At 49.5% G+C, this 14801-nt stretch overlaps 1 protein-coding gene across 2 annotated transcripts in view; it reads right to left on the bottom strand.

The window, feature by feature from the left end:
- Positions 1-14801, bottom strand: part of BCL7A (BAF chromatin remodeling complex subunit BCL7A) — a 47645-nt gene that overhangs the window by 15604 nt on the left and 17240 nt on the right. For both annotated transcript variants that reach the window (XM_036739347.1, XM_036739340.1), the window contains exons 3-4: positions 4108-4204; positions 1242-1409 (exon numbers count right to left, since the gene is read on the bottom strand). In XM_036739347.1, coding sequence (XP_036595242.1) covers positions 1242-1409; positions 4108-4204 — 265 coding nt within the window. The remainder of the gene's footprint in view (positions 1-1241; positions 1410-4107; positions 4205-14801) is intronic.

Genomic DNA, 14801 nt, shown 5'->3' with positions numbered 1-14801 from the left:
CCAATCGTGTGTCTGCGCTGAGTCTTTGGGGTCCTCTTGGGTCTCCAGCCCCCTAGACACGTTTGCCTGGGTGCTGCCGCCTCCTGGCCTGCCTCCTGGGTCAGAGCTCATTGTGTTTCTGACTTCACTGGAGTTTCCTTGTCTGAGCTCTTCCTGCCGCCAGGTATGGAGCTCGACAGGTTTCAGGTGCCCCTGGCAGGACTCTGATTTGTGCTGGCAGGCTTCAAGTTTGTTTACTTGCAGGACCTGGAACTGGCTTTTCTGGTGGGACCCCTTTCTCATTGCCCATAGACTTCCAGCTGCCTTTTGTGCAGCCTGGGGCTAGATGAAGGGACTCACTGTAGCTTCTCTCTACTCTCCCTGATCCTTATTCTGTCTGAGACTGCTTTAGGTCTTTGCTGCAGCACAGGAGAGAAAGCTGGGGGCACCTCTGTCACCGTGCACAGTCTCGCTTACCCTGCTGAAGGCCTCGCCCACCTGGCCTGAAAAGACATCCAAAGGGCACAGCACACTGGCCGCCCCTTCTCCACTCAAGCCAGTCCCAAATCGGACTGCATCGACTCAGAAAATGTTGCTTTCCCATCCTCCCCCAGCTAAATCATGAAATACTCTCAGAGACGTTTGCAATTTAATTTGTTTTTTAAAAAGAGCTAATTTCGGCAATGACATCACTAGTCTCTTTGGAATTACTCCACAACCTCAGAATTCCGGCCTCTGCAAAATCTCCTCATGACCAGAGAATTATGCCTGCCCAAGGCAAGTTTAATTCCTGACCAGGCAGAAAGCAAGGCCAGCTAAGAGCCACTAGTACGCAACAGCCTCTGTGGTCACTGCCCAATGCATGCAGTAAACTCAAGCCCTCAGCGGGCCCTCGGGGACAGGACCAGAGCCCTTCCAACAGTCCAAAGGCAGAAGTCTGATCACAATAGACATTTCAGAAGGAGACCAAGCATCCCATGTTTTGGCACGGAGCTCCCTGGTAACTTCAGTAACCACTGCTACGGCTCCACTAGGAAAAATAAAATCAGGTCACTCCTCGGGGATGTAAGGCAGGTGAAATTTGGCCCTAGGGCCCACCCCACCCAGCCCGGCCCGGCCCGGCCCGGCCCATCACTGCATTCCAGCCTGCAGTGAAGACACACAGCTGCCCTCCTGATCCGAGCTGACTAGAAAGCCACCCCTGAGGATGAGAGAGGGGAAGGATGACCTGGGGAGGAAGGAGGGGAGCACGGGGCATCTACCTTCTGATCCAGCCTGCTCCTTAGGCTCCGCATGGACCTCGTCAGACTTTGCTTCAGGGCCGTCCCCTTGTGCTGCCGAGTTTGGTTCTGGCACCGGGCTAGAGTTGCTGCTGTTCTCCTGTTTGATCGGTGATGCATCAGCTATGGAGCTCTGGTTGCTGTTGTCATCTGGACAGGGGAAGATGGGGAGGATGAGAAAGACCCTCGTGGAGAAGGAGGAACTGCCTGTGAAACCCACCGTCCCACCCTCACACTCACCGAGAAGCCCAGTTAGGAAGGGAGAGTCTCCCCGAGGCTCCCTGCTACGTACCCACTCACCCAGGACGCTTTCCGTCATTTGTTTTGACCTATGCAATGGCAAGGGAAGTCCCCGTCTTCACCTGGGGAGGTGGGGGCGCTTCAGAAAAGCCATATGCTCCTGGGCTCTGGACGCTACGAGGAGGTGCGCTGGGGAGCCCCCCGACCCCCCACTCTTTGTCATTCTAGAATCAGAAATCTTTCTGGTCACTGGAACTCACAAGATCATAGATTTAAGATCTGGGAAGGACCTCAGAGGTCATCTAGTAAAGATGAGGAGGAAACTAAGGCCCAGGGAAGACCAAACCAAGTGACTTGACCAAAGTCTCCCAGGCAGAGCTGAGACTTGGACCCAGAACCTTTGTTTTCAGATCCCTGGATCTTTCTCTACAGTACAATGCCTCCCACCCACAAGAATAATAATGGCTAGCATTGATGTAGTGAATCTGAGGCTCGCGGGGCACTTTACCAAGATCTCATTTCTTCCTTACGACAACCCTAGGAGGTAGGAGCTGTAATGACACCCAATTTATACATGAGGAAATTGAGGAAGATGGAGGTGACTTGACTCACCCAGGGTCACACAGCATCTGAGGCTGAATTTGAACTCAGCTTTTCCTGGCTCAAAGTCCAGCTCTTTACCCACTTTGGTACCTAGATGCCTAAAGGCGAGGTGTGTATGGAGCAGGGATGATTTTCTAATCGAGGACTGTCCCTTCCTCAAGTTATTTCTCTGGGGGACCCGCACGCATCAAAGGATGCTTTAAGGTTTAAGAGCTAGAATTCATCTTAGTCCAACCCATGTGGTAGCTGAGGCCCAGAAGGCGAAGTGACTTGTCCAGGGTCATACACACACGCACACACACAGCCTGGGGACACAGCTGGGACCCGAAGCCAGGTCCTAGTGAGCCCAGGGGAACATCGATCCCAATGTCAGGGAAGTGTCACGCACTGCAACCCTGCACCTGGGGATGTTTCATGGGATGAAGTTTCACGCTGCCATGGAAAGCCTCCCAGGTAGACAGATGGACACGGCTTTACAACATAAACTCAACTGGAATCCCATCTTAGGGGCATAGCTGGGAGCTCATTAGGGAAAGAAGCCAGCAGCTGATGTAAAATGAATGAACCCCTGACCCCAACCCCAATTTACTTGTAAATCTGCATGTTCCCTGGTAGAGAAGGCCCTTAACCCAGGCTACTCAAGAAATCAAGTGACCTCCCCTCCCGTGAGGGTGGGCAGCAATTTTCAAGGTCAGACTTCAAAGAAAACCTCTGGGGTGAAACTTAGCATCAAAGGGTTAAGAGCTGGAAGGGGGCCCTAGGCACCAACTAGTCCAACCTGTGGGGGGCTCTGGGTTCAAATCTCACTTCTTATAATTCCAGCTGCTTTGAGTTTGGGCCAGTCACGTCATGAGGTCACGGATTCTAAGCTAGAAGGAACCACATAAGTAGGTCACTGAGTCCACTCCCTTCAACCTTACAGGTGAGGAGACCGAGGCCCAGAGGGAAGTGACTTACCCAAGGTAACACAGCTGTTAGGTGTCAGAGAGACACTTCCCCAACATTGAGGTGGCCCCCTAGCTGATACCAAGCTGCCTGATCCTGGACAGGAGGAAACACAGATCCAGAGAGATTAAGTGACTTGCCCAGAGGCTGCCATTTACAGGCGCACATGGCAGAGGTAAGATCGGAACCCGAGTCCTCCAGCGGCCAATCCTGGGATGAGTGTCATGGCACCCTGCTCTACCTATTATCCTGATGAGGCTCTTTCTGGTTCTCCATACAAATGGAGGAAAGGATTACATTTTGCTAAGCCAAGCTCATTCAAAGGCTCCCCTCCTCTCCTCATATAGCAGGTCTCCCCAGGACTCTCTTTTGAAAGGGGTGGGGTGGGGTTGAGGGGAGAGATTTACTAGCTGGTCCACCCTGGAGGAGTCAATTAAACTCTGTGGGCCTCAGTTTACTCATCTGTAACATGAAGGTGTTAGGACTCAATGACCTCTATGGCCCTTTCCAGCTCTAAACAAGGCAGCCTAGTGGACAGAACTCTGGACCGGAGGTCAGAAAGACATGAGTTCAAATCCAGCCTCGGACACTAACCAGCTGTGTGGCCAAGTCACTTCACTACCATCAGCCTCAGTTTCCTTAGCTGGAATATGCCCAGGGCTGTCAAAGCACCTCCCTTCCAAGGCTGTCGTGGGGACGGAGATAGCTATAAGGGGCTTTGCAAAATTGAAGGTACTCTGATAAACAGTTACAATTATTACATACACATGTTATCATAACTATTCTAAATAAGACAATGACTCGGTCTATGATCTTCTGGAGTGAATTGCCTGAGAAGGTCTATAACCCCACTCCCCTACCTCGGGCAGTGTCCAGGGGTGTCTCATTCTGTGTCTTCAGCTCAGGAACCTTCCTCGGTCTCCTCCTTCCCTCCCAGTCCACCCCAGGCCTTGCCCGGCCTCCCACCCCCTTCTGTATGGAATGTGACAAAGCCCGTTGGTAACTTGCAACCCGGAGGAGCCTGGCCCCGGCCCATGGCCCTGAGGGGCAGGCGGCTCACCATGCATGTCCATCATCCCTGGGGATGAACTATTCTCTGGGGTGGTCACCTCGGACCCGCACTTCTCATCTTTACCCTTCTTCTTGCTTTTATTTTTCTGAAGGAAAAACAAAGAGAGACCGAATCACCAAACTCTGTGAAGACTATGCGAGGGATACCCCTGGGGGCAGGGATAGAGGGTTCCAGAATTTCTCTGGAGGGGTTTTATTATTCTCTATTGGAACACGTTTCATTGGAGACCTTAACTCTGAGTCCCTCCCCTTCCTCCCCGCCCCCACTTTAATGCTGAAAATCAACCCCACTCCCCGATTCCCCTCTAAGGAGAGACTGGGTATGTACAGAGGGGTCCAGTGCATCCCTTATGGCAATGAACCAGATGCTGTCTCTGAAGGGGACCTACAGGGCCTGGGGAATTCTGCTTTACTTCACTGAGGGAAAGCCACTCACTCTCTGGTCTGTCTAGAGCAAGTTCAGACTTGGGCTGAGTGAGGGACAAGGAATGCAGACTCTCCACATTCTCGACCTGCTGGAGGGAACCAGGAGGGATCCTCGGGAAGTCTGCAGGTGAGGGGGTGGGCCTCAGGAGGAGGAGGAGAGGGGAGAGCTTTCTCCGTGACTGGAGAAAAGGAGTAACAATGAGCATTATTCTCATAGCCAGAAGCCCACAAACCTTTGGAAACTAGCAGACCACAAGGCTCCGGACAACAAATACAAACCCCACAATGTCCTTGAAAATGCGACAAATCCACTGTATTAGCACGGAAGTGGGGAAAACAGTCACCCACGGTCTCCCAGACACAACGCTGACCCATTTAGGAACGACGTTCTTAAGAGATGTTGCCGTATTGGACACTTATAACCCCATGATTATATTCTGTGATCGTAGCAGCAGAGACCGGACCCATGATTTCACCCTTCAGCAAGAAAGCCCCTGCCTGTGTTTAGTACAGTGCCTGACACAGAGTAATCTGATTATCCCTCCACCCACCCCACCCATCCTTCTTCCCTTTCTATCCTGCTTCCTTCTTTCCTCTCTTCCTAGGAGGTTAGGTACTACAATGGATAGCTCAATGGACCTGGAGTCAAGAGCTCTGAGTTCAAATCCTACCTCACAATGAATAGCTGTGTGACCTTGGGTAAGTCACTTAACTATTTTGGGTGGGAGGGAAGGGGGAAAGCAGGGCAATTTGGGGTTAAGTGACTTGCCCAAGGTCACACAGCTAGTAAGTGTGTCAAGTGTCTGAGGCTGCATTTGAACTCAGGTCCTCCCAACTCCAGCGCCGGTGCGCTACTCACTGTGCCACCTGGCTGCCCCTAAGTGACTTACCTCTCGCCAGCCTTAGTTTCTTCTTAAGTAAAGTGGAGATAACAGTTATCACCTACCTGTCTGGGCTGTGGGAAGGATAAAATAACATTTGTAAAGTACTTTGCAAATCTTAAAGCTCTACAGAAATGCTAGGAATTATTTATGGTTGTCACTACCTACAGTTTTAGAGGGTCGCCCGGGACACTAAGAGCTCTGAACGACTTGTCCAAGGTCATACAGCCAATGTGTCAGAGCTGAGACTTGAACCCAGATTTTACTCACTAGATTGCTTTGCACTGAAATCTGGATCCCCATGTCCAATGGCATGCTGTCTTGGGGAAGGGGGAACAATTCAGAACTCAAAATCTTATAAAAGTGAATGTTGACAACTAAAAATAAAGAACTTAATTTAAAAAAAAATCCGTATCCCCTCTGATGACACACACAGTCTCCCTGGCCACCCTTTCCAATAGCAGCTGCCCCTCCACTCATTTCCCCCCAGCTCACTGGTCAGCCACTTCCGGGCCTCTCCCGCTCCCCTCCTCGCTCAGTAATGTCTCCTCCTTGGAGGCTCCTGCTTTTCCTATCTCTCACCCCATCAAAACCCTGGTAGCTGCTGTCTACAGATCCCCATCACTCCCCTTCCTTCCTCAACGGGTTTGTTACCTGGCTCACGATCTTCCTCTCCTCCCCAACTCCTGCCCTCATTCGAGGGGACTTCAGAATACAAAGTGACTCCCCATCCAGCCCATTACCCACCCAGTTTCTCAACGTATTCACTTCCCGTGACCTTCTCCTCCACCCCAGCACAACACAAATAGGCTGTCACACTCTTGGATCCTGCCATTTCCCACAAACGTACCATCTCCCCATTCAAGAATTCCAAAATCCTCTTCTCTAACCATAATCCTTCCCATCTCTCTCTGCCAGCCCGTACACAACCGTAGTCTTTAACAGCACCCTTGGTCCCTTGGCTCTCCCAGGTCCATGTCTCCTGCATGAGCTACTCTTTCCTTTTCCTCCAATCTCGACCCCTGGATGAACCAATTCAACTCTACACTGGCCTCCCTAGAATCCTCAGCACCCTTATCATATCACCAATTGCCCTGATTACATCCTTTATCTGACCACCATCCATTAGCATTCCACCCTTCCACTGGCCTTCCAATGTCAACCCTGCTCTTTTGTCCACACTGTGACCTCCAATCTCCTAGACCCTTCAGTTCTCTCAAAGACCACCACCCCTGCAATAACCACACCCTCCTCCTTTCCCCCATCTAGACCCCTTGTTGAGTGAGCTCAACTCTACACTGGCCTCTCTAGAATCCCTAGGCCCCTAATTATACTGCCCATTACATCCAGACAAACCTCAGCCTTGGATCACTCCCACCATTTGCCACCTTCAAAAAGTGCTGAATAAAGGTGGAGACAATTCTGCACCTGTTCAGTCTTGGTCCACTGCAAAATTTGTTACATAACCTCAACAGGGCTCTCACTACTGCAAGGCAATCCTACGCTACCTTCCTGATCAACTCACTCTCCACGGCTGCTCTTACAAACCTTGTCATACCTTTTCAAACCTCCCACAGTTTCTCGTACCCTCTCAGTGGAGAACCCTGCCTCATGTTTTACAGAAAAATGGAGGCCATCTGCCAAGAAGTCCCTCTTCTCTCCTCTTTCACCCCAGCCTCACACATAGGGGCGATCCTACTCCTCCACCAAGGCCAATCCCTCTACCTGATCAAGCAATCCCAATCCATCCTGTCTCCTACAAAACATCTCCACTAATCTCTCCCTCTCTACTGGCTCCTTCCCTACTAAATACAAATGTGCCCATGAATCCTCCATCCACAAAAACCTTCCTTCCTCTCTTATCACCCCACCATCACTCTACCTTTTGTGGTCAAATTCCACTTTCTCTCCTCCACTCTAATCTTAATCCCGCTTCTGACCTTATCATTGCACTGAAGCTGCTCTCTCCAAAGTGAGGAATGATCTCTTATTTGACAAATTCAACGGCCTTTTCTGAATTCTCATTCTCCTTGACCTCTCTGAAGCCTTTGACACTGCTGATCATCCTCTCCTCCTGGATATTTTCTTCTCTCTGGGTTTTCTAGACACCCCTGGCTCTCCTAACTATCTGACCACTCCTTCTCCGTCTCCTTTGCTGGATCCGCTTTCAGATCATGCCCTCTAACCATACATGTCCCCCAGGGTTTGGTCCTGGGCCCTCTTCTCCCACTTGGTGAAATCACCAGCTCTCCTGGATTTAATTACTATTTCTATCTATGCTGATGATTCCTAAATCTGCCTACCCTGCCCCAATCTCTGAGGACCTCCAATCTGGGATCTCCAAGTGGCCCTTCCTCCCTTTCCAATCTTCTGACACCTTACTCCTCCCATGTACTCAGATCCAGTGACACAGGCCTCCTGGCTGGTACAGGAATAAGGCTCTCCATCTCTGGGCTTGGGCCATTCCCATGCCTGCAACATTCTCCCTCCTCATCTCTACCTCCTGGTTTCTTTCAAGCCCCAACTAAAATTCCATCTTATACAAGAAGCATTTTCCAACCCTTCTTAATTCTGGTGTTTTCTCTCTTTTAATTATTTCCTATTTATCCTGTACATAGTTTGTACATATTTGTTCACCTGTTGGCTTCTCCACTAGATTGTCAGCTCCCTGAACACAGGGGCTGTCTTTTGCCTTATTCTGTTCCCCTGCGCTTAGTACAGTGTCTGGCACATAGGAGGTATTTAATAATTATTTGCTGAAAGTTTCCAAACTATAGTATCTGTGTTGAAGAAACCAAAGCCATACACTCAGGGTGATCATACATACACGTCCTTCTCTGTTCAGCTGGGCAGAAGAAGCTCTTGGTGAGCCTCCTATTCTCATTTTTTAAAATTAACTAATTAATTAATTTTTAATTTTCACCATTCACTTCCATAAGATTTTGAGTTCCCAATTTTCTCCCCATCCCTCGCCTCCCCCACCTCCATCTGATACAGGCTCTTCATATAGATTCATATCAAACATATTTCACTTCTTATTCTTACTGTAACCACTCTCATTCAATTATTTTCTGGTACGTGTACAACCGTCCACCAAGCGCTAACTAATAACAGCCAGCATTTAACAGCGCTTTCGGGTTTGCAAGGACTGGACACACACGTGATCTCACTGAAGCCTCACGATAACCCCGGGAGAGAGAGAGATGCTCCTGTCATTCCCACTTTATAGGTAAGGAAACTGAGGCAGACAGCCGTGAAGTGACTGGGCCAGGGTCACCCGGCAGGTAAGTGTCCGCAGTCCCACCCAGACAGAAACAGTCCACCCCCTCCAGGGCCATCTCTGCCCAAACTCCATCAAAGACGGGAATGAACATAACAACAAGACGGATGAAGGCTGGGATTTACACGGCACAGTATTTAAATCTTTCTCTCCTCCGACAGTCACGACAGCCCTACGCAGAGGCATCAGTTCCATGGATCTCGGTCAGACCAGAAAAGAACCAGAAAGTTGTCTGGTTAAAACCCCTTTTCCATTCTGTTAACACATCTCATGGGATTATTATCCTCACTGCAGAGATGAGGAAACTGAGGCCCAGAGAAAGAGGTCAAGGGATTCGCTGCCCAGGGTTCCCCAGGAATTCAGTGTTTGAGGCAGGATTTGAACTTGTGTCTTCCTTTATCTACTAACCACACAGCCTCCACCGTCACTGACTTCCTGGCTGTTTCATGAGTAAGACATGATCCAGGTTCTCTCTGGCCACCCCCCCATCCCTGGAAATGCTCTCCCCCCTCCTCTCTCTCTGCCTACTGACCTCCCTGGCTTCCTTTCAGTACCAACTAAAATCCCACCTTTTATAAGAAGCCTTCCCCAGCCCCTCTTAATTTCAGTTCCTTCTCTCTGTTAATCATTTCCTATTTATCCTCTGTCCCACAAAGCCTGCTTTGTATGTTATTTGTTTGCATGAGACTCTAAGCTCCTTGAGGGCAGGCAGTGTCTTTTGACTCCTTTTGTCTTATACCTTTGTTATCTCCTCCACTAGATGGTAAACTCCTTGAGGGCAAGGACGGTTATTTGCCTCTTTTTGTAGCCCTAGCCCTTAGCATAGTGCCCAGCAAATACTAGATGTTTAATAAATCTTTACTGAATTGAATTGCTTGGAATGTACTTTCTCTTCGTTTTGGCCTTCTTAGAATCCTTAGCTTTGTCCAAGGCTATTCATTCGCTCAGGGCCCACCTTCACCTCTGGTGTCTTTCTCCATCTTCTCAGACCCTGGAGCTCTCCCTACCCTGCCCCAAGTGACCTTCTATTTACTCACGGACCATAAGCGGACCATAAGCTCCTCCAGGGCAGGGGCTGCTTCAGTTCTGTCTCTGTATCCTCAGCACCTTGGAGAGTGCCCTGAATCCAGCAGACACTTAAATGCTCACTGACTGACTAAGGTTTGCCATTCTGCAAAAACCCCACTGGATATAAAAGTGAGCACCCACCGATCAAGGGTGGCTGAACGCACGGCAGCTCGGAGCCGAAATGGGACACAGCCGCGATATACTTTGACCGACTCAAGGAATTTAGAGAGACCTGACAAGACTCCCCTCCCAGTCTGGAAGGAACCTCAGAGGCCCTTGAACCCAAGCCCTCATTTCACAAATGAGGAAACTGAGGTGAAGCTGCTTGTATAAGGACCACAAAACCACTCGATGACACCAAACTCAGATTAGCGGCCATGACCCCTGGGACAGAGGAAACAGACACGGCCCAAGAGGTAGCTAGGTGGTGCAATGGTTAGAGCTCTGGGCCCAGAGTCAGGGAGACCCAAGTTCAAATCCAGCCTCAGACGCTTACACGCTGTGTGACCCTGGGACGAGTCACTTCACTCCTGTCTGCCTCAGTTTCCGCACCTGTGAAGTGGGGATAATAGCATCTACCTCCCAGGGCTGTGGTGAGGCTCAAATGAGATGAGAGTTGTAAAGCACAGTGCCCTGTACACAGCAGGTGCTTAATAAAGGTTTACTGACACCATCCTCTCGGTTCTGTAGGCCTGAAGCCCCAGTGTCATCAGGCTTCCTCCTTCTCACTTAATCCATCTCCAGATTTTCCAGTTTCTACCTGTACAACATCTCTTCTAAACATCCCTGTTTTCTTTGCTCCTACAGCCATTATGATAATAATGATGATAATAAAACACTGGACTAACACAGATATCTCATTTGATGCTAACGACAACCCTGGTGCTATGATGATCTTCACTTTACAGATGTGGAAACTGAGGCAAACAGGTGCAGTGACTTGCCCAGGGTCACACAGCAAGTTAGTGTCTGTGGCCACATCTGAACTCAGGTTTTCCTCACTCCAGATCCAGAAGGCTCTCCAGCGTACCACCCATCAGCCACAAGCCCTGGTTCAGGCTGAGACTACCCCAATATTCTAACAGCTCTCCCAGTCTGTCGTTCGCTGCACGGCCACGGTCATTTTCCTGAAATAAGTCTGGACCTCCCTCATGAACTCCAGTGGCTCCCTATCACCCCCAGGACCAAATGTAAAATCCTGTTTAGCGCTGACAGGTCTTCATGATGGGGTCTCTTCCTACCTTTCCAGTCTTGTATCCTGAGCCTCCCTTCCACTGACTGGCAGGGCCTAACACATAACATCTCATCTCCCACCTCTCTGGGTCTTTGAAGCAGCTGCTGTCCCTTTACCTGGAAAGCTCAGCTCCCTCCCCTCTCCACCTCTAGCTTCCGTGGCTGGCTTCCTTCCATCAGACTTTTATTTTTAAATTTTTATCTTATTTCCAATTCACGAACAAAACAAGCATTTCCACAACACAGTACGGTAAAAAAAAGCCACTTACACACGAAACTGCAAATCTACCACAAGTAACTTGCTATTCCCTCCAAATACACAACAAAGTTACCCTCTCCCCCAATCCCACCCTAGAGATGGCTACCATTAGATACAAATGGGCATATAAGTATACGCGCGCGCGCGCGCGCGCGTGTGTGTGTGTGTGTGTGTGAGAAATCATTCTACACATCCTTCCACTAGTCAGTTCTCTCTCTGGATGTTCACTCTTGTCTGGAGGCCTTCAGTCCCACCAGATTGGGAGAGGGTAGGGACAAGCTTCTGCTTATCTTCCCATAAATCCCCAGGATTAACAAAGTGTTAGGCCCCTAGTAAGGCCTTACAAAACTCACTGATAGCACGGAAGCCCAAGGGAGTGGCTGGAGCCCAGTGGGGTGAGGCAGACTGGCCCTCTCAGAGTAATGTACCCTAGAGGTGTGAAGCGGGAAAGGGATGTGGAGTGGCTGGATGATCCAGTGGGTAGCGCTGGACTGGGAGTCAGAAAGATCCACTCAGGGAGACGTAAGGGAATGTGAATGCAGTTAGACCGCAGGGGAGGAGCCTGGAAGGCCATGATCACAAGCTGGGCTTCAACCCGGGGAAGAGCTGGGAGCCACCAGAGTAGGGACGGGCAGGCGGCCTCTGGCCCATGGAGCCATTGCAGCCCAGCAATGTGGCCCCAGGTAGGGATAGCAGTGCTAGCCTGTGCTCAATGTGGGGATGGGAAACTGGCTCGAAGCTAGAAGGCCGGGGAGGGGTCCCATCTAGGCTCCACCCTCGGACTGTGTGACTTTAGTCAATCAACCAACGAACAAGCATTTATTAAGTGCTTACTATGTCCAGGCCCTAGGAATGAATACGGCCAACCCTCAAGGAAGCAACGTGTAAATGGTATGTTCATACAGGTTCACATACAAAATGAGTGGAAGGCACAAGGCAGGGACACACCAAGAAGGGCAGACGGCAGCACCTGGGGCCATCGAGAAGGAAGTCACTGCTTATAGCAGCTCTGAGCCTCTCAGTTTCCTCATATGTCAAATTCGGGTAACACCACCTGGGGCTGTGAGATCAAGGCTGTCTGCAACTCTGTGAAAGGGCAGCGTTATACAAATGTGGGCTGCTATTTATTACCACAGGGAGGGCATGGGCGGCTGCTTTTGCACCTGCCCCTGATTTACCTAGTGAGAATGTCTTTCTTCTCCACCCCAGCCAAAAGGGAGGAGAACTGTGGCCCCTTGGGAGCTGAGGAGTGGTGCCTCTGACCAACAACACGCTGTCCCTGGAGAGCGGAGCGAGTGATGGGGACATGAAGGGAGAGAGATCTGACTCTTCTGTGACATCAGGGAGGGCCAATGAGCTGGTCCCGGCCGTCCTCTGGCCAACATTCCAGGATGCACAGGCTCTGCCCTCCCACCCCTTCCTTGGAGAGGGGACCCACTCAATTCTGTGGTTCACTGGGTTCTTATCTCTGTAAGGAACCTTCCCCCACAGTCGAGTGAAACACAAGCCCCCAGTGATAGGAACCCAGGTCTAGATCCAGCTGTGGCTGCCAAGTAGAGACACAAGACTAAGTTCCGGAGGGCAGGTACCATCTCACTTTCATCTTTGTGTGCCCTGGTATAGCACAGAACCAGGCACACAGAAACCTCTTTAAAAACAAAACAAAAAGCAGTTTATTGGACTGTAGTGAAACGTGACCAACTCAAACGGAAGGTCACTGAGGGCAGGAGCCATCTCAGTCTGGCCTCTGAATCCCCAGACCCAGCATGGAGCCTGGAACTGTGCAGGTCCTTAATCAAAGCTCCTGTGAAGTCACCGACCAAAAGAAAGGCTCCGTGTATACCCCGAAGCTTTGACAGCAGTCCTCTTTATGGCAGCAAAGGCCCAGAAATAAGACAGAGGCCCATACAAGGTTTGGTATGTGAATGTATGGTAATGAAATGTTACTGTGGTGTGACCCTGGGAGAGTTGCTTCACCCTGTTTGCCTTGGTTTCCTCATCTGTAAAATCAGCTGGAGAAGGAAATGGTAAACCATGCCAGTATCTCTGCCAAGGAAACCCCAAACGGGGTCACGATGAATCGGGCATGACTGAAACAACAGAAAAAGGTATCGATAAAGTTTAGTTAAAAAAGAAAGAAAATTACCTTGTGTTTATTTTGTATAAACCTGGATGTGTAAATGTAGCTATGATTCTCTCTGCCTCCCCCACTGAACAGAAGCTCCTTGAGGGCAGAGACTTTTCTATCACCCAACACAGCACCTGGAAGAGACTGTTGTTTTGGTCACGTCTGACTCTTCATGACCCCATTTGAGGTTTTTCTGGCAAAGATAGTGGAGTGTTTTGCCATTTCCTTTTCCAGTTCACTTTACATGTGGGGAAACTGAGGCAAATAGGATTAAGTGACTTGTCCAGGGTCACACAGCTATTAAGGGTCTGAGGCCAGATTTGAACTCACTAAGTGAGTCTTCCTGACTCAGCCTGTGCACTCTGGCCCCCCCTAACTGTCTTGGAATATGGTTAACCCTTAATAAGCGTTTGATTGATGAAGGAACTATCAATGTATTTTCTTCTTTAAAGGCCCAATTTACATGAGCCTTTCCTCTGCCGACCTCCAGGTCGCCGTGTGAAATCTCTCCACCCAGTTAGTACCCGGCTCCTAGCCTTCTCTCCTCCCTGACGTCAACCTCAAGGCCCTGTTGATGCCCTTCTGAGCCAGGAAGTGGCCGGGCCCAGAGAGTCGGCACCCTTTTTTATTTTGTGGACCCCTCAGCGGTCTGGAGAAGCCCGCAGGCTCCTTCCCAGAAAAAAAATACATGATGTACAAGATTCAGAGCTAGCGACGATAGCGATGACGGTAACGCCTCACACTTATGTAGTGCTTTAAAGTTTACAAAGCACCAAACCTATCAGCCGGCTGGATCCTCACAGCTACCCTGGGAAATAATAAATATAACCACAACCACAATCATTACAACATTACTACTACTACCACCACCACCACCATTTACATAGTGCTTACACTACTACTACTACCACCACCACCACCATTTATATAGCGCTCACAATGTGCCAGATACTGTGTTAAGCGCTTTACCGCTATTATTTTAGTTGATCCTCACAACAACTATGGGAGGTAGGTGCTATGATGATCCTCATTTTACAGATAAGGAAACTGAGGCAGAAAGTGACATGACCCACCCAAGGTCACACCACTAGTAAGTGTCTGAGGCTGCATTTGAACTTTGGTCTTCCTGACTCTGAGCCCGGCATTCTTTAAAACTTTATCTGTTTTAATGGTAATTATCAATAGGAATAATCCCCATAAACCAAGGACTCTTTGGAGTCCTTAATAATTTTAATTTATAATTAATATATATATATTTATAATATATATACATAATATATAATTTTATTCAATAATTTCCAAGACCAAGAAGTCTGAAAGGCAGGAGTAGCGGAACCCTGCTCACTGACCGCAGGCATTCTGTCCTTACAGAGAGGTCAGAGTAAAGGCAAGAGATGGGAGAAGGGGC

The sequence above is a fragment of the Trichosurus vulpecula genome, chromosome 1 (genome assembly GCF_011100635.1).
Source record: "Trichosurus vulpecula isolate mTriVul1 chromosome 1, mTriVul1.pri, whole genome shotgun sequence".
Taxonomy (NCBI): Eukaryota; Metazoa; Chordata; class Mammalia; order Diprotodontia; family Phalangeridae; genus Trichosurus; species Trichosurus vulpecula.
The sequence above is the reverse complement of the archived record's forward strand: the minus strand, read 5'-3'. Positions and strand labels throughout refer to the sequence as shown.